The 20,343-nt window shown below is 39.3% G+C and overlaps 1 protein-coding gene across 3 annotated transcripts in view; it reads right to left on the bottom strand.

Moving 5' to 3' along the window:
* LOC124721565 overlaps positions 1-20,343 on the bottom strand; it is a 640,226-nt gene that overhangs the window by 245,305 nt on the left and 374,578 nt on the right. The window contains exon 1 of one of the 3 annotated variants that reach the window (XM_047246604.1): positions 18,947-18,969. The exons of the other annotated variants lie outside the window; for them this stretch is intronic. Coding sequence (XP_047102560.1) covers positions 18,947-18,954 — 8 coding nt within the window. The 5' untranslated portion in view covers positions 18,955-18,969. Of the gene's footprint in view, positions 1-18,946; positions 18,970-20,343 lie in introns of those variants that run through there. 3 annotated transcript variants of the gene reach the window in all.

Here is a 20,343-nt window from a genome sequence, read left to right as displayed (position 1 = left end):
TTTTTTCTTGTTATATATAAACGATGTTCCATCATCAAGTCAAAAAGCAGAAATAGTTCTATTTGTTGATGGTATAAATATTATATACAATTCTAACAGAGCATCTTCAACACTAGCAAATGCAAATAAAATTTACTTAAAAATGAACTGTCACTGAACTTAACTAAAACATGACATGTGCAGATCAGTACTGTACAGTGTCTGTCTGCACCATCAGAAATAATGCACAAGGGTGAATCAATAAATGAAACAGAATATTCTACACTCTTATGTGTTTATACTGACAAAAGCCTGGACCAGAAACCACATGTTACAGATCTTAAATGTCTAAGCTTTGTAGCTTTTGTGTTAGGGATAATATCAGATTTTGGAGATGAAAATGACCAACATGTTGACTTACTTTTCATATTTTATCCACTAATGTCTTATGACATCACATTCGGAGGTAACTTGTCAAAGACCATGGAGGAAGAAAGTGAGTATACTAAGGATAATATGAGGCATCCATCCTATAACCTCTTGTAAATATCTTTTTAAACAGCTGGGTATATTGACAACAGACTTGTAATGAGCTTACTCCCATGTGAAATTTGTTATCAACTAATACCACAATTTGAAAACACTAAAGACATTCATAAATACACTACAAGACAAAAAAAAAAAAAAAAAAAAAAAAAATGCACCCTGAAGCAATTGTCCAAATAGGACAGAAATCAGTAGTCATGATGTATGTGTACAAGCAAACAATTTTCAAAAAAATTTATTTTTATTTTTTCAAGAGAAAGAGCTTTACAAACTGAGCAAGTTAACGAAGCATTGGTCCATCTCTGGCCCTGAAGCAAGCAGTTATTCAGCTTGGCATTGATCAACAAGTTGTTGGATGTCATCCTGATGGATATTGTGCCAAATTCAGTTGAGCTGGTGGGCTAGATTGTCAAAATCCTGAACTGGTTAGAGGGTCATGCCCATAATGCTCCAAAATTCTCAATTGGGGAGAGATCTGGCAACCATGCTGGCCAAGCTAGGGATTAGCAAGCATGAAGACAAGCAGTCGAAACTCTTTCCATGTGTGGCCACCGATTATCTTGATGAAACATAGGCTCAGGATGGCTTGCCACATGGGGTAACCAAACAGCACTCCTGGCTGTCAGGCCGCATGGTGGATGACAGTCAGGTTGGTATCCCACAGCTGTTCAGGGAATTTGTAGACACATCTTTGCAGGGTATCACGGCTCAGTTCAAAGTGGGACTCATCACTGAAGAAAATTTCACTCCAACCAGTGAGATTCTGGGCTGAAGACATGTCTATGGATGCCACATACAGCAGTAGGCTACCAGTCTGGCTGACACTTACCATATGGCCTGGCAACAAGGAGTGACTGTCTGAGATGCTATTTTTTTCAGAGCAAGACCCCTTTGGTTGTCATCTGTAGCAGTATGTTGACCATGATTTAGGATGCCAATTGGACAGAATTTGGAACAATATCACTAAAGAGCACATCTAACAACCCTGTCAACCAATGCCAAGCAAAATAACAGCTTCCGTGATGGACCAATGCATTACTGACTCGCTCAGCTTGTGAAACTCTTTCTCTTGAATAAATCATCCAATTTTTCTGAAATCATAACAGAAAGGAATAGAATTGATAGTGTCTTGAAAATAGATTACTCATCAAGTGCCATGAAATGTGGTCAGATTAAATCAAGCTATGATGAGACAATGAGACACTAAAAGTAGTAGATGAGTTTTGCTATTTGAGCAGCAAAGGAAATGGCAATGGCTGAACTAGAGAGGATATGAAATGCAGACTAACAATTGCAAAAAAAGAATTTCTGCAAAAGAGGAATTTGTTAAAGCCAAATATAAATTTAAGTGTTAGAAATTTTTTTCTGAAGGTATCTGCCTGTCTTAGGGCCTCGTATTGAAGAAAAATGTGGATGATAATAAGTTCAGATAAGAGAACACAAACCTTTGAGTCATGTTACAACAGAAGAATGCTGAAGATTAGATGAGTTGACTGAATAATTATTCAAAGGTATAACAAACCATGAATATAGGGTTCCTAAGTCAATCAAAATTTCTGATTCCATCCTGAGTTAACAAAAGTTTGCAGTTCTATTAGTTTTTTTTATCAATGTTTATTCTGAAAGCCTTATTTCAGAAAATGAAGAGTCCAGAAGACAATTTCTTTTGGTTGAAGACTTCAAGAAGTTGCTCAGTGCATTATTAACAGTCCTGTTTTCACTAAATTCAAATTAGTGTTTGGTCAACTATTCCATTTTTTCTAAAAGTACTATGATTCTACAGCATATGACTTTCTCATATATCTAGGATATAGTTGGGACAATGGAAATAGGATGATCATTGTTTATATCATGACTGACCCCCTTGTTGAAGATTTGAATTACCTTTGAGGTCTTTACAAATACTAACAAAGAGATAGAGGGGCTGGCCAGTACTTACCTCAGCTCAGTACAGCCGATAGATGTTAGTATTTGTTTCACATCTTTATATGAGATTTTCCATTAATCACTTTGAGGTCTTTAATACTTCTGGGAAATGTCCTCTGCTTGTTAAGCTATTGATCATATTATATTGCAGTGCAACAGTCTCTACATATATATTCTTTAAATCCACATGAATCTGATGACTTTATGTCTCTTGTGGTTATCAGTACCCCTTTTTCAGTTACTGGTGTCAGAAAAATTGACTTGTCTGATAATGGGAACATGCTGCAATAAGATTCTGTAAAGATGTAGAAAAATGGGAACACTATAGATTATACTGTAAAATTTTGAAGAAACTAATAAGGAAATCAAAAGCCCTTTATTATGAGAAGTAAATTGATAATTCCAATAATAAAATAAAAACAATTTGGAGCATTGTAAAAAAAGAAATGGGAAGAGATACAACAAGCAAAGAAGATGTAAATAAAATCAGATATGAAGTTACCCTAGTAGATAACCCCAAAACGGTGGATGAGATTTTTAATAAACACTTCCTATCAGTAACTCAACAGATTGGTTGCAAGCCCAATGTTGATGAAGCTGTAACTCTTTGTCAAGCAGTATATTCAAACACAATTTCAGAAATGCACCTTAATCCTGTCACTGTAGAAGCAATTTAAAAAATCATCATGTCTCTAAAAAGTACAAACTCTGCAGGGGTTGATAATATATCTAGTAATTTATTGAAATATTCTTGTGTGTGGATAAGGGACATTCTCTGTCATATTTTCAATGCTTCCCTTCATAAAGGTGTTGTTCCCAGTAGACTTAGGTATGCCATTGTGAACCCCCTGTACAAAAAGGGCGATAAAGCTGAACTAACTAACTATTGACCTATCTCTTTGCTGACAGCTTTCTCGAAAATTCTAGAGAAGCTAATACATGTAAGAATTACTGATCATCTCATGAAGAATGGAGTTCTCAGCAAGAGCCGATTTGGCTTTCAAAAGGTCCATTCAACAGAAGACGCAGTCTATGCACTTGCAAATGAAGTCCTAGAAACCCTTAATGAAAAAATGCTAGCACTTGGTGTCTTCTGTGATTTATCCAAAGCATTTGACTGTGTTCATCACCAAATTCTTTTGCAAAAAAGCAAAATTAGTAGGAATAAGTGGTGTTGCAGGCAATTGGCTACAGTCGTACCTCCAAGACAGAAAACAAAAAGTTGTCTTGAATAGCTCGGGTGGAGTATGTGACACTTCCTCAGATTCTGAATGGAGTTCCATTACGTGTGGAGTGCTTCAGGGCTCAATTCTTGGGCCACTATTAGTCCTGATTCTTATAAATGATCTACCATCATGTACAAGCCTGCCGTGTAAATTTACATTATTTGCTGATGATACCACAATTTTTATGAGCAGTAGAACGGACAACAATCTTGAGAAACTCATTAATCACATACTCTCAGATGTGGTTAATTGGTTCAAGGTGAATGGTCTCTCATTAAATTTCCAGTAAGACCAGCTTTATTCAATTCTGTACAAAAACAGAAAAACGGAGAGAGATAAGTATGACACGTGGTAATGAACCAATAGTAAGAATGGTAACAACAAAATTTCTTGGAGTGCACATTGACAAGAAAATGAGCTGGTCTTCACATATTATTGATCTCTGTAAGAGACTTAGCTCTGATACCTATGCTTTATGGGTTGTCACTACATGTGTTGAACCTAACATTGCAAAAGTGGCATACTATGGCTATTTTCATTCTCTCATTGAGTACGGAATTATTTTTTGGGGCAACCAGCCATTAGCAAGTAAAGTGTTTATTGGACAGAAGTGAGCTTTAAGAATTATAAGTGGATTGCACCCAAGAGACTCATGTAGAAATAGTTTTCATAAACTTAAAATATACACAACTACATGCCAATATATTTTTTCTCTTATGTGTTTTGTTTGTAAAAATATAGAGATATTTCAACCAAACAGTAATTATCATGAGCATAACACACGGAGGAAGAATGACATACACAGCGAGCTCAGAAATTTGAGCTTGGCACAAAAGGGTGTCCACTACACTGGAGCAAAACTCTTCAATGCTCTTCCTCCCAAAATAAAGACAGAGATTCATGACAAGAGTAAGTTTACAAAAGCACTAAAAATATTTCTGCTAGAAAAAGCTTTTTACAGTCTAGATGAATTTTTAACTAAATAAATTGTAATATTTTAATATTATATAATACAAGTTGACATAATGCCATTAAGAATGTTATTTAACCTGAGCTCTGTATCTGTGTGTGCTCTGTATCTGTTTTCTGTAGTGTTTGAATGATTCTAAGAAAATGTGTATTTTCTTTTTCTGTATTGCTGCCCAAAGAATTTACTGTATAAATTTTTATATAACTATGTACTCAAATTTCTGTATATGCTATAAGATTATCAGATTGTATTTGTAAAAAACTGAGTCATTCCACGTCCTTGTGTATCCAACACAGTTGGACCTATGGAACATGAAATAAATCAAATCAAATCAAAATCAAATAGATTTGTGTGGTACTGCTGGCATAATGATTCCTGACATTAGATTATCAGTAATCTTTGAAAAATGCAAGTTAAAATGTTCACTAATCTGTTTTGCATCAGAGATTTTTATTCCATCAGCTGGAGATATTCAGGTGAGTCCCATCTGGCTTTGGTTCCTATGAAATAAACCTGGTGTTTTGAGATCTGTTTTGAATTGGCTGTGGCCTTCTAGAAGAATCTTTTATACTTTTTCAAGCATCTTTGGAAGTTTGGAACACTGACTGTCTTACTTACTACGTACAGTTTTTTTCTTGGTTACACAGAAAGTAATTATTCCCTTGGTGACCCATCATTTGGAAATGGCTTTCCTGGATTTTTTCAAGAGGGGAAAGGCAATTTTAAAATAATGGCACTGTTTATCAATGAATATTTTTGTTTTCATTTCAGTTTCATCCTCAATATAAACATTTTCCCATTTTCTCAGATCTCATGCTTTAGCAGGTGGTTAATTAACATTAAGCTGTTGGTAACCTTAATATCTCTTCTGTAAGTGATAGTTGATAACATAGGTTTATTTACACCCATTTGTTTAATCTTAAATCAAAGTCTCTCATGGTTCAAAAGGCCACTGAGTAAGTTTTGTAAACTGAGTACTGATAGAGAATTAGTGTTTATAAATATAGGATCTATTGACACGCTGGATGTGACTGTTCATCTACATCTACATCTACATTGATACTCCGCAAGCCACCCAACGGTGTGTGGCGGAGGGCACTTTACGTGCCACTGTCATTACCTCCCTTTCCTGTTCCAGTCGCGTATGGTTCGCGGGAAGAACGACTGTCTGAAAGCCTCCGTGCGCGCTCTAATCTCTCTAATTTTACATTCGTGATCTCCTCGGGAAGTATAAGTAGGGGGAAGCAATATATTCGATACCTCATCCAGAAACGCACCCTCTCGAAACCTGGCGAGCAAGCTACACCGCGATGCAGAGCGCCTCTCTTGCAGAGTCTGTTATTGTTGTAGGCAACTTTACTACACTCCTTTTCAGAAAAAAAAAAACAGAACATCTCGAATGACTAGAGATAGGAAGTTCATATTCACAGGACATGTACATGAGAATGTTCTGCAGAAATGTTTAGCATTTGAACCACGCAGGCTCATTGATCCAAGGCCAACATCGAAATCATGGCATGACACCACCTACTGGTAAAATGTGCCTGCAGCTCTTGTTGTCACTATAAATGGAAAGTAATGCTTCAGTGTGACTTGAGCAGATATGCAGGATGCCTAGCAGATGCATACACAAACCGCAGTGTCAAACCAGAGAGTTTGAAAGAGGGCACATTTTTGGCATGAGAGAACTTGGCGTCAGACTGAAGATCGCAGCAGCAGCAGCAACAACAACAACAACATATATTGTAGAAAAGAATATGTTTATGATCCACCAATGGTTGAAATAAGGGCCAAAGTACATGAATGGAATTAATTACCAGTTATCTGAGAATGAGAGTGTCTCAGTGAGTGAAGGTACCTGTGAAGAGACAAGTCCAAAGTGAATATGGAATTCAGTAGTTCAGTAATTTAAGTATTTATAAATTTACACACAAATCTATTTGAAATTATAATATCAGAAGGATCTATTACACATTCAGAGCTGATAGTTTTACATATATTTTGGTTACCTAAGCTACATGGAAAAGAGCAGGCAACAGACATCTCATGATACTCATGCTGAATGCTTTTTACCTCTATGCTAAAACATTGGTTTATAACACAATAGCATTAAATTCAGGCTCTTTTAGACCAGTATGTTTTAACTGAAAACCATTGAAAAAATAACCCTTGTGTTTGACTTGTAACTGTCAGATATACGAAATCACTCTCAGGAGCTTTCTGGATGAAAAGATGAAATGATGAGTCTGACTATACCAACTTTAAAAACAATTCAAATGGCTTAGTATGGATCATTGTTAAATTCAAAACTGGAATTATGGAGTGAAAGGTCAAAGAACACTTTAATCAAGTCATTGTGTATCAAATCCTTGATTTTGTTCAAGATACTCTGACAGAAGACCAACCTACAGGGAATTAAATCAAACTGGCTACCACCATATGTTTATAAAAGAGACCCTATTACAGAATAAACTTGTTTAGAAGAGAATATCATTTTCTCATCATACTTTCCTCTCAGATGGTGTATGCAGTAGCTTTATAGATTGTATTAATTATATTGATACAGCAGTATTAATAATTAAGTTAAAAGTCATAAAGTCATTGGTTAATCAGATACTTATGCATAATGTTCTTCAGCAAAAAAGATATTTATGTAGTTTTTGTTCAAATTAGGAGCCAAGGACACTTTCCCCCTTTCACTATTGAGGCTAAATTTCACACAATTCATTTTTTTTGTAGTAAAAACCAAACTTCACAAAGAAGTGTCACCCCAGTATACACCCTTTTTGGTGATTCTGTTCATCAATTGGTAATCAGTGCAGAAAGGCCAAGTGCCATTTTTCTTTCTCACAAGGAAGACAGTGAGGACCAATGACTCAGAGCATCTTCTCTACTTTCTATGCATCCTTCTGTTTGTGACATTCTGTATGAGCAATAACTAATGGATGATGGTCCCCATTGTTGGTACCATGTTTCACATCCAGCCATCAGGTCCATAGCTCCATTCTAGACTTGAATGCATCCAAAAATTGATGATGGATGGTCAATTTCCTTTCTCAGTCAAGCTGGGTAGTAGATTTCTCTAGTACGCTGTTGTTATTGTTAGCATAGTTTAATTTTCCATTGATGGATCTGAGATCGAATTGATAGACGGATTTGGCAGTCCCTTTACACATAACATAGGGGTGAATTATGGCTGTTCATGACAAATGGTAACTCAGAGCTCTCCTTGTCCACATTTAATGGCTATGATCATTGCTGATATGTAGGGTCTGGCAAGAAAACATGGCTCACTGCAGGAATAAAAATATCTTGCAAAACAAAGATTATCATATATTGTGCTCTCAGTACTTCCAATGACCCAAAGATATAGGAGCACTGTAAACTTTACTGTAACACCCCAAAAAAGGTAATACATAAATCTAAGAGCATGCACATAAAATCTGAAATTGAGATACCACAAAACAAAATAAAAACCATTTGGAATGTGATAAAGAGGGAAACTGGCAGAAAAATGGGAGCACAAAACACATAGGAATTGAATGAGGTGACAGTGCTGTAAAGAAACCTAAAGCAGTTGTAGAAATATTAAACAAACATTTTTGACATTATCAGAGAAGGCTGGCTGTAAAGTTTCTGTGGATGAAGCGATGGCTCTTCTACAGACAGGTACTGACAACAGAACACCACAGATATCTCTATCTCATGTTTCAGTAAATGAGATTGAAAGAGTAATTAAGTCAATTAAAAATAAAACCTGTCTGGGTAGACAATATTTCTAGTAAAATATTGAAATATTATAAGTCCAGTGTCAAGTAACACATTCAGTTCATCTTTGCAAGAGGGGATTATTTCTGCTAGACTGGTTGTGGTGGTACCACTGTTTAAAAAAGGTGACAAAAGTAATGACACAAATTATCAACCCTTCTTCCTTTTAATTATATTTTAAAAAATTCTTGAAAAAATCATGAACAGAATGATTTTCAGTCATCTAAACTTCCACAATATCCTCAAAAAAATCAGTTTGGGTTTCAGTCTGATCTTTCTACAGAACAAGCAATATTCTTTTTTAAAAATCAAGTTTTGTTGGCCATCAACAGAAAAATGTCACCAATAGGCATTGTTTTGTGATCTCTTGGAATCCTTTTGAAAAAGCCAGAGTATTATGCTTTAGTAGGTGGTGTTAATTTGTGGCTTCTGTCATATCTAAAGAATCAAAAGTAGACTGTAATGTAGAATGGCCTATCTGGAGAACATGCTTCACTTGAGTGGGGCACATGAAGTTGCAGTGTGTGCCACAAGACTCTAATTTAGGTCAAGTGCTATTTCTTATTTTCATTAATGACTTCCCACTTGGTTCTGATGCAAAGAGTAAATTTACCCTTTTTGCTGATGATACCACACTCTTCACTGATGAACTGTCAGAAAATAGTCTTGAACAAATTGTGAACAAAGTTTTCACTGAAATGTTAAACTGGTTTTCTTCAAATGGTACCTCACTTAATGCAGATAAAACCCATAACATGAAGTCCAACACACCACAAAAATCCTTGAAGGAATTAATTTAAAGTGTAGAGGTCAACCGACACAGGAAGTTGACGATAAAAAATTCCTGGGTGCTTATGTAGACAGTAAATATAATTGGTCAATCCACATTCTTCAGCTTTTTAAAAGACATAGATTAGCACTTTTGCACTGCAGGTTATCACTTTAGTGGTTGAAGCAGATACCAATAATTCCTACTTTGACTTCTTTCATTCATTAATGTCATATGCTTTACATTCTGGAGGAACCAACCTCTCGAAAATAAATAAATTCACTGTGCAAAAGAAGCCATTAGAATAATGAGTGGTGTCCACCATAGGCATTCTTGCAGGTATCTGATTCAAAGGATGGGGATCCATACCACTGCATCACAATACATTTCTTCCTTGCTGATTATTGTCTGTAATAACTTTTCTCTGTACAAAGACAACACTAAATGTCACAAATATAACACAAGAACCAAAACAGTTTGCATATTGAACTAAAAAGTCTTAATCTGGTTCAGTATAAGTTTATTACTTCAGCATTAAGCTGTTTAATGCAGTCCCATCAAATACTAAATGTCTTCATAAAAAATTACCCAAATTCTCAAAGTGTACCTAATAAAAAAGTCTTTTAACAAGATTGATGAATTTCAGGGAAAAAATGAATGTCACTGCTAAACTTACAATTATTTTAGAATTAGATTTTGTTAATTTTATGTCAGGATATCTATTTTAAAGATGGGTACAATGCACTTACCAGCCAGAACATTATGTCCACTGACCCACTATTGATATAAGCCTGTCCAGATGATAGTAGCATCACCTGGCGAGGAATGACTGCTAGTCAGACACACATATGGTGCACGTAGTATCAGTGAGTGTGCATTCTGTTTGTAGAATAGGAAAGGCGCATGACCTATTTGAGCTTGACCGAGGGCAGATTGCGATGGCTTGGAGGCTTGGCATGAGCTTATGGGAACTGCATGACTTGTCAGGTATTCAAGAAGTGTTTCCATAAGTGTCTTCAAGAAGTGGTGAAACCAAGGTGAAATCACATTCAGAAGTCATGGGTTTTGGGGGCCACCCCTCATTACAGATGTTGGCTGCTGTAGGCTGGGCAGACTGGTAAAACAGGACAGGCAGCAAACTGTGGCAGAACTAACTTCAGAATTTAATGCTGTGCAAAGTACAAATGCGTCTGAAAACACAGTGCACTAAACACTCCTAATGATGGGCCTCCACAGCCTACAACAAACACATGTGGCAATGTTAAACCATGACATCAGCAACTACTACTGAAATGGGCATGTGACCATCAATCCTGGACTTTGGTCCAGTGGCAGAACATTGCATGATCTGATAAATCATGATGCCTTCTTCATCATGCCAGTGGAAGGAACAAGTCTATTGTCTTCCAGGGGAACAGCTCCTTGACACGAGTACTGCAGGATGGAGAGAAGCTGGCAGCAGCTCCATTATGCTCTGGAAAACAGTCACATGGGCATCCAAGGGTCCAGTGGAGCTTGTGCAAAGCACTGTGATGGACAAGGAGTATCATACACTGGTTGCGGATCACATACACCCCTTCTTGACAATCATGTTTCCCAACAGCAGTGGCATTTTTCAACAAGATAATGCACCATTCCACAAGGCCAGCAGCATGATGGAGTGGTTCAAGGAAAACAGTGGGGAGTTCCAATTGATGTGTTGGTCCTGAACTCACCAGTTCTGAACGCCACTGAACATGTCTGGAATGTGATTGAACATGGTGTCAGAGCACTTGCCTGCGAAAGGCAAAGGTCCAGAGTTCGAGTCTTTGTCTGGCACACAGTTTTAATCTGTCAGGAAGTTTCATCATCATGTGAATTTGCTGAAGTAGCTGTGCCAATTTGGATCAAAAATTTTCCACGGCCTATGACTGCTTGTGATCCCTATGAAAAGTTCCATGTAAGGATAACATTATGGCTGCATTGATAAAACAATAAATTTGAACAGCTCTTTTATGTAACTGATACTTGTTTTTATAACACAGTTTCCTTTATCTGAATGCATTTTATATTTGCAATATTCAGCACAATGGCCTCTCAGTGTCAGATCATAATATTCTCCAGCTGTTGATGATAAGAATTGATACAACAGAAAATGATGCTTGGACAGACTGGTCATCAAGGATGATGTCAATGTCATTTCCTGACATCTTAGTGACTGTAATTCTTGAATTTTCATTTGTTGTGGTTTCACCTCCATTGACTGTTGCTCATTAATTTTACTTATTTCAATATTGGCAAGTGACTGGAACCTCTGCATAGCAATGTAGAGTGCCTACAGCATGTTGGTTCTATTGATAGGCTTTGTTCTTCAGGCTGCCTGCTGCCATCTTCCTTTCTTTAGACTAGCATACAACATACCCAGGGTGTCTATAATGGAAACATACTAGTTTATTGTCTTCCATTTTCCAAATGTCTCTTTTTCTGCTTATGGATCGAACCGGTGAAGGAGTCAAATGTATCTGTGTCCTCAAGAATATCAGGTGCTGTCTGATTATAGCCACATGTGCCCAGAGTTTCTGACTGCATTTCTCATTGTTGATCTCCCTTGTAGAGATCAGTTAATATCTTCTTGAGTTGGCGATGGAGTCTTCTACTGTGGTTCCATCCTTCAAAAGAATAACTTGATAGACATGCTGTCTCACTCCATTCATTAGGTTTGACACTTTGTTGGGTTTCATCATATCCAAGTTCACTGCATGAGATAGTGCCAAAACACTTAATATATACAAAAGTGTCATCTCCCTCTGACATGAGGCTCTGTTCTTCAAATTTCTTTGGCTACAAGGACCTGCTGCTGGTTGACACCAAATGTTTGTCAATTTCTGCCCATGACTGTCACAGCCCTTGAGCTTTTCATTATTGTTCTGTCAATTATTGTACCATCCAAGTAAAAGTAGATCTTGGCAAGGCACATCTTGTCATCACATCTGTTGTGTACAGCAAGACAACTGAATCCAATTACTCATTTCATTGGATCCTGGCCAGCAAAAAAGGGGGTAAAAATCATCATATGCATTGGTCTGATGGTTGAGCATAGCTGGAGGTCTCCCAGGGCCAGAACTGCAGTGAAAGTCATTCCATCTACACCTGCCCCCTCTAATATTGCAGATGAGTTCACACTAAATTTTGTTGTATTGTACACTTTCTCTTCAGAAACGTAAAACACTGTTGACAGTTTTGTTATAGCTAGCTAAAAATGAGATAATGATATATTTAGCTTAAGCTCACATTGCAGATAATCCAGAGTGATGCACTCTATGAGGATATGAGACATTGTTAGGGGTGCTCCACACATACAATGTGAGGGTCCTCTTGTCAGAAGACGATTTCATGTGCAAGTCTAGTATGGCTGATACGTAAGTAAAATATATAGATGAACTGTTTTCAAGAGGCTCAGAGTGAAGCTTGATTCTCCTTAATAGTCCCTTTTTAATTTGTCACAATTTGTTGGGGAGCAAGGTAGTTTACCACTCCTTTCCCAGGCATTCATGATAAAATGTCCCAGCTGTGTCCTTAGGTCAGTGTCTGGAGTTTCCATTTTAAATGTAGCGATTATGTTTGCCTCCTTTGCCACCCTGTCAGTGAGTTCATTGTCTGGCATGCTCAGGTGCTGGTCAGTAAAAGGAAAGCTATGGAGGTTCTATAGCTCTGGGTAGGTTGTGTGATACACCATGGATATTAGAGACCAGTATGTTTTGTGAGTAGTATTGTTCTATTGTCTGTAGTCCACTCAAGGAATCACTCCATATGAGAAAGTCTGGTTTCTGATGTGCTGTATAGCTTTGGATATGGCTGTTGGTACTGCAGTGAATACAGTGCACATGCGCGCGCACACACACGCACACACACACACACACACACACACACACACACACACACACACACACTGGAGAGTGATGCTCATGTCCACCAGTGTACATATATGTATAGCCAACACACACACACACACACACACACACACACACACACACACACACTGGAGAGTGATGCTCATGTCCACCAGTGTACATACACTCCTGGAAATGGAAAAAAGAACACATTGACACCGGTGTGTCAGACCCACCATACTTGCTCCGGACACTGCGAGAGGGCTGTACAAGCAATGATCACACGCACGGCACAGCGGACACACCAGGAACCGCGGTGTTGGCCGTCGAATGGCGCTAGCTGCGCAGCATTTGTGCACCGCCGCCGTCAGTGTCAGCCAGTTTGCCATGGCATACGGAGCTCCATCGCAGTCTTTAACACTGGTAGCATGCCGCGACAGCATGGACGTGAACCGTATGTGCAATTGACGGACTTTGAGTGAGGGCGTATAGTGGGCATGCGGGAGGCCGGGTGGACGTACCGCTGAATTGCTCAACACGTGGGGCGTGAGGTCTCCACAGTACATCGATGTTGTCGCCAGTGGTCGGCGGAAGGTGCACGTGCCCGTCGACCTGGGACCGGACCGCAGCGACGCACGGATGCACGCCAAGAACGTAGGATCCTACGCAGTGCCGTAGGGGACCGCACCGCCACTTCCCAGCAAATTAGGGACACTGTTGCTCCTGGGGTATCGGCGAGGACCATTCGCAACCGTCTCCATGAAGCTGGGCTACGGTCCCGCACACCGTTAGGCCGTCTTCCGCTCACGCCCCAACATCGTGCAGCCCGCCTCCAGTGGTGTCGCGTCAGGCGTGAATGGAGGGACGAATGGAGACGTGTCGTCTTCAGCGATGAGAGTCGCTTCTGCCTTGGAGCCAATGATGGTCGTATGAGTGTTTGGCGCCATGCAGGTGAGCGCCACAATCAGGACTGCATACGACCGAGGCACACAGGGCCAACACCCGGCATCATGGTGTGGGGAGCGATCTCCTACACTGGCCGTACATCACTGGTGATCGTCGAGGGGACACTGAATAGTGCACGGTACATCCAAACCGTCATCAAACCCATCGTTCTACCATTCCTAGACCGGCAAGGGAACTTGCTGTTCCAACAGGACAATGCACGTCCGCATGTATCCCGTGCCACCCAACGTGCTCTAGAAGGTGTAAGTCAACTATCCTGGCCAGCAAGATCTCCGGATCTGTCCCCCATTGAGCATGTTTGGGACTGGATGAAGCGTCGGTCTCACGCGGTCTGCACGTCCAGCACGAACGCTGGTCCAACTGAGGCGCCAGGTGGAAATGGCATGGCAAGCCGTTCCACAGGACTACATCCAGCATCTCTACGATCGTCTCCATGGGAGAATAGCAGCCTGCATTGCTGCAAAACGTGGATATACACTGTACTAGTGCCGACATTGTGCATGCTCTGTTGCCTGTGTCTATGTGCCTGTGGTTCTGTCAGTGTGATCATGTGATGTATCTGACCCCAGGAATGTGTCAATAAAGTTTCCCCTTCCTGGGACAATGAATTCACAGTGTTCTTATTTCAATTTCCAGGAGTGTATATGTATAGCCAACACAATCACTGATGAGGTGTCCTAGCATTTGATGTTTTATTTTGTTGGGTCTCGAGGGAGTTCAAAAATGGTTCAAATGGCTCTGACCACTATGGGACTTATCATCTGAGGCCATCAGTCCCCTAGAACTTAGAACTACTTAAACCTAACTAACCTAAGGACATCACACACATCCATGCCCGAGGCAGGATTCGAACCTGCGAGCGTAGCGGTCGCTCGGTTCCAGACTGCAGCACCTAGAACCGCACTGCTACCATGGCCAGCTCTTGAGGGAGTATGAGAACATAAAGCTAAAGTGCTGTTGAGCATTCCTTTCACTAAAATGGAAATCATAAGTTTATAGGTGTTAAGAGCAGAACGATGAAGAGTCGCATTCTACCACACATCAGAAATGTGCAAGAGAAGGGAGCGATTGTTGGAACCATACATTGCTGCAAAAGTGTGATGTTGAAGTTCAGAAAATTCTGGGGGTCAGTGTCAGTGTCTGCACTGGCAGAGATACCAGAGTTTCTCGCAGGCATACAGTGGGCACAAATACAGTGTAAATGAGCCAGTACTTGAGAGGATGGGGTGAGTATCTTCACAGAAAACACATATTGTTCCTAATATTCCTTTCTTTATTAAAAATAGTACTTTTCTTTAGAAACATTTGAACAAAATTAAGTCATTCATTAATGAGTGGTGTTTATGACATTTGAGTGCTCCTATACATTTTCTAATCATTTCTCTCATCTCTTGAAGCCACCATGTTACACATTTCCACTGGAGAGGAGCCAAAAAGAAGGGGATTGTGGTGTCTGCAGTGTGTATGATTACAGCAGTAGCATATTGTACTAACCCATCAATTATGTTCTCCTGGTGCACACTGAAGTGCTCTTTGGAGGTGTTAGCTTACCATTCAGCTTACCTATGAGTCCAGCATAGTACAAATTTTTTATTTCTCAACTCGAGAGGAATAGTACAATAGGGAAGTAGTTGCTATCACAGACCTCCCACGAATGTTCCATTCAGTTACAGGAGCCCTTCACAACGCTTGACAATTCCTGTCTGTCAGTACATTAGGTCTGACTGGTCTTGGTTTAGCTGCATTTGTTCTTTTGCTTTTCCACTTCACAATCATATCACCAACAGTTGGCTTATTCAGCTTTAGAAGTGCTGAAATGTCCCAGATGGATTTATTACTCAGGTAACTAGTCCATGTTTAAAGCCACTGAGCTTTCATGATCAACCCATTCTGCTGCACTAAAATATATTATAGCTCCTGTGTTTAGCAAGCAGAGATCAAATTCAGAGAGCTGTCTTTGTAATGGTTGACCTCTTGTTCATCTTAGTGATGCTGCTCACAAGAGACTTTGAGGGTTACAATCACCCAATACATAATCTAAAAGATGAGGATAGTTGTTCCATAAGATCTGCTGTCTCTTGGTAAGTGATTCTCTGTCAGGAGGAGGTCAGTGTTATTCTGACAAACAGTTGGACATAGATGGCTACTGCTTCTAGTGTGGTGTGAAGCAGCATTTATTCAGATGCTCTCTTGCTACTTCCTCAGTTTTTGCGAAAGCCATAGTAACTTCTTGCACATCTGGACAACTTCAACACTTATACTGAACACACACAGTGGGGTAAATGACCTTCAGTGGACAGAGCTCTCCTAGATTGTGATAATAATGATTATAGTTCTATTGAAGTACTTTTGAAAAATGGGCTTTCAAAGGCAGCAAAAGTGTGAGAGGGTATTATTAATTTGCTGGTTATTCCGGCATCTCCTGTGAGACAATATGCTATTTGGTTGAAAGTAACTGGATACTCCTTCGTAAATGTGGAACTGACCATCACATGTCATAAGAGGTGGACCCAACTGTATATAAAGAGGCTGGAATTATTGTGGGGTTAGTAGAGAAGCAGAAACAGCAGAATGGGTTGATCATGAGAGCTCAGTGACTTTGAACATGGACTAGTCACCTGAGTAATAAATCCATCTGGGACATTTCAGCACTTCTTAAGCTAAATAAGCCAACTGTTGGTGATATGATTGTGAAGTAGAAAAGCAAAAGAACAACCAAAGCTAAACTAAGACTAGTCAGATGTCATGTACTGACACACAGGAACCATCAAACATTGTGGAAGGCAACCATAAAAAATTGCATAAACCTACTGAAAGGAATCACTCTTGAATGCCAAAGTGTTAAAGGTAGACCAACTAGCACAATGGCCATGTGTAGTGACTTACAAATAATGGATTAAAATGGTTGAGAAACTCCTCATACACCTCACATTTCTGTAGTCAATGATAAGCGATAATTAATGTAATGTAAAACTTGACAACACTGAAATGTGGATGACTATAAATAAGTTATTTGGAGTGATGAATTACATTATGTCATTTGGCAATCTAATGGAAGAGTTTGGGTTTGGAAGATTCTCAGAGAATGTTTACTGCCTCATGCTTAGTGCCAACAGTGAGTACAGAGGAAGTTGTGTTACAGTATGGGAGTGTGTTTCATGGTTAGGGTGTAGTCCCCTTATTGAACTTAAGAAAACGCTAAATGTGGAAGGATATGAATACATTATAAAGCATTGTTTATTGTCTACACAAGAGCACCAGTTTCGAGATGGTGATAGCTCGTATCAGCAAAGTCAATGCACCCTGTCGTAAAGCAACATACGTGAGGCAATTGTTTGTGGACAATAATGCTTCTGAAATGAATGGCCTACCATGAATCTTGACATGAACCCAATGAAACAGCTTTGGCATGAGTTGCAATGTTGACTTTGCCGAAGACCACTGTGTCCAACATTACTACCTTCTCTGGTTTCAGCTCTTGATGAAGGAAGGGCTGCCGTTCCTCTGCAGACATTTGGACATCTCACTGACAGTGGCCCCAGAAGAAGTCAAGGCACCAGAAAACCAAACTGGCTGGCACACCCCATCTTAATGTTCACTACTAGGCATCCGGATACTATGAAACAGATAGTGTTCATAGGTTCATCTCCATACGGAGAGGAAGGGAGTGGATTAGTTACTTCTGTCAGATCAAATTTTGGTTTATGTTACTTTTTCCATTTCTTTTTTCTTTCTTTTTATCCCTATGAGATTTTGGTTCTTGGATTTTTTCAGTTTTAAATTCATGGCAACAATGCTGTTCTGTAACCTGATGCCTGGGGCTTTTTCAGCCACTGGCTGATATTAGGCTGCTGATCTGTTTTGATTTGGGAGGACACTTTGGTTATTTGCCCCCCTCTGGTTATGGCATAGGAAGTCAGGATTTCTCTGGCCACATCAATATGGAGGTATCTGCTAGTACCATAGGTTTCTTAGCTGAGATGGTTGGTTGTTTCTCCATGGGATGAGTAGTATGAGTTTATTATACAGCTAAGACGAATGGTACTGTATCATCTGATAGATTAGATAAAGTGGTTTCAAAACTAGTTTCCATGTTCAGAATGTGGATTCACTCATACTTCCTTCTGGCTTCAAAACAGGGTAGTCGATCAAATGTTTTAGTATGTTCTGGTAAGTTGCTGTATTTGATAAACAAGTAAGTATTAGAACCTTCCATAAATCAGAACTGTTAATTTGTAAATAATTGCAAGACAGGGAATCAGACTAATGGCTCAAGTATTCCCAACCAGCTAATGCAACCACTACAAAATTACATAAAAAGTACAGCATGCAGGAATATTGTTCTTTGAATGTTTGAATGTATGTTGTTGTGACAGACAGATCTGTAGCTTAGTTGGAGGTCTAGGTTAGTTCAGAAGATGATGATTTAGTCATGACTTAGCAAGGCCAACAGATATGAGTACAAAATCTGGTTGTGGTGACCTACTGTTCTGTAAAAAGTACTAAGTTCTAGATTAGAGTGAGAGGTGACAGTTTGATTATGAGTTGAAGAAGCCAATAAATGTAACATCAGGAGAATAAATTTTTTTATATCTCATATTTTAGGCATACTGGTTTTCAATGAGTTACATATGTGCACATTTTTGAGCAATTGGTTGGCTAAAGTGGACAAGTGACACTGGCAGATTCCATATGTCCTCATTATGTTTTGCTTTTGCCAACACCACCATCCTTTACAGGTTATTGTGTGGCTAGCTGTTGCTGGTGCTGATATCAGTCTTGATTCTGTAGAAATCTCGCCATCCCATCCCACAAGAGCCATAGGTCTTATTCTTCAGCTGTGGACTTTCCTTTGGGTTGATGTAACTGTACACCCAATGACCCACTACACCAGATTCTTGCCCATAATTTATGGGATGTCATTTACCTGGTCATGATTTTGCCATGAATCCTGACATCCACTTGGCACGTCCTGTAAAAGTGGTACACCACCTTTCCCCTTGGCCTTCATGGGTAAGGGTTTAGGTTTGATGACCGGTCCAGCAAAGAGTTTTAATCTGTCAGGAAGTTTCACAAAAATGCACACACCACTGCAGAGTGGAAAATTCATTCTGGGAACACAAACAATATTTACACATGAGAAAAATTATGCATAATTTGTAGTCATGGTAACAAAATTAAAAGTAAAGAAATTCCAGCCTTTAATAAGAATGGTATTGTAATTTGTTTCCATAGCTATGAGAGAGTAGTTACAGGAACTTGCAATATCAGCAAGAATTGTAATCTACAGGCTTTATAAAACAAAATGCTTGCGTGCAAAATAGTTCGTTAACAATGAAGTGTTCAGCTAAATTTGGTTATTGCCAGGAGAACCTCAAAACTATGAAAATAGTCAGCTGCTGGTATTTGAACCAAAATCTTTCCTAGTAGATTAGTTAGAAACAACATTAATGAAAGTATATTGTTAACCATTAATATTGCAACACTGTGCAGGTGTCACAGAACACATGTCAAATTGGGACAAAATGTATAAGATGTTTGGATATGCAAATGATTACATTTCAGTGCACCTGCAAAAGTAGGTAAAATACAAAGTGAAAGATTATGCAGTAGGTTTCTCATTCAGAAATTAAATTTGCAAATTGTTTGTCTGTAAGAAGATCATGTTATGGCTAGTATATGGAGGAGTGACATCTACCAGCAACTGTTGATTCGGACCCTATGATTTTCATGCAAATGTGGGATCCATGGGTTCAGAAGGCCATACTCAACACAATGTAGGATCTTAATGGCCACATGTGACAAGTGTCTAAAAGGAGAGATATTGTTTGCTCTGCCATGTAAGATGAAAACATCCACATCAGATATTTGAGTCAGAAAATGGACTTCTTTGTAGCTTTACAAGTATCCACATGTAGAGTGGTACAACATTTGAAGTGCTGTACAACTGCAGCACTGTGTCCACTGTTGTGGCTTCCCTATATACAGCAGTGCAGAGACATGACAACACTGGATAAAGGAACAGTAGAATGTCATCATTTAAAATGACTCTCAGTTGTACATACAGCATTACAGTGCCTTTTTCTGTGTGCAGAAGCTCAGGGGTGAACAAATGCTGGCAGAAAACATTCATTATCACTGTACAGCTGCAGCATCTTGAGTAGTGCTATGGGTGGTGTCAAGTACGTGAGTCAGTCACCTCTGGTTTCCATAGCAATTGCGTTTTTGGTGTTAAGAGCAGTGGCTGTGTCCTATCTTCAAGGTTTCTGTGGCATTGTCTTCCAACATGATAATGCAAACTGCATGTAGCTTGTGCCATACTGA

The sequence above is a fragment of the Schistocerca piceifrons genome, chromosome X (assembly GCF_021461385.2).
Source record: "Schistocerca piceifrons isolate TAMUIC-IGC-003096 chromosome X, iqSchPice1.1, whole genome shotgun sequence".
NCBI lineage: Eukaryota > Metazoa > Arthropoda > Insecta > Orthoptera > Acrididae > Schistocerca > Schistocerca piceifrons.
Note: the sequence above shows the minus strand (reverse complement) of the source record. Positions and strands in the feature narration are given on the sequence as shown.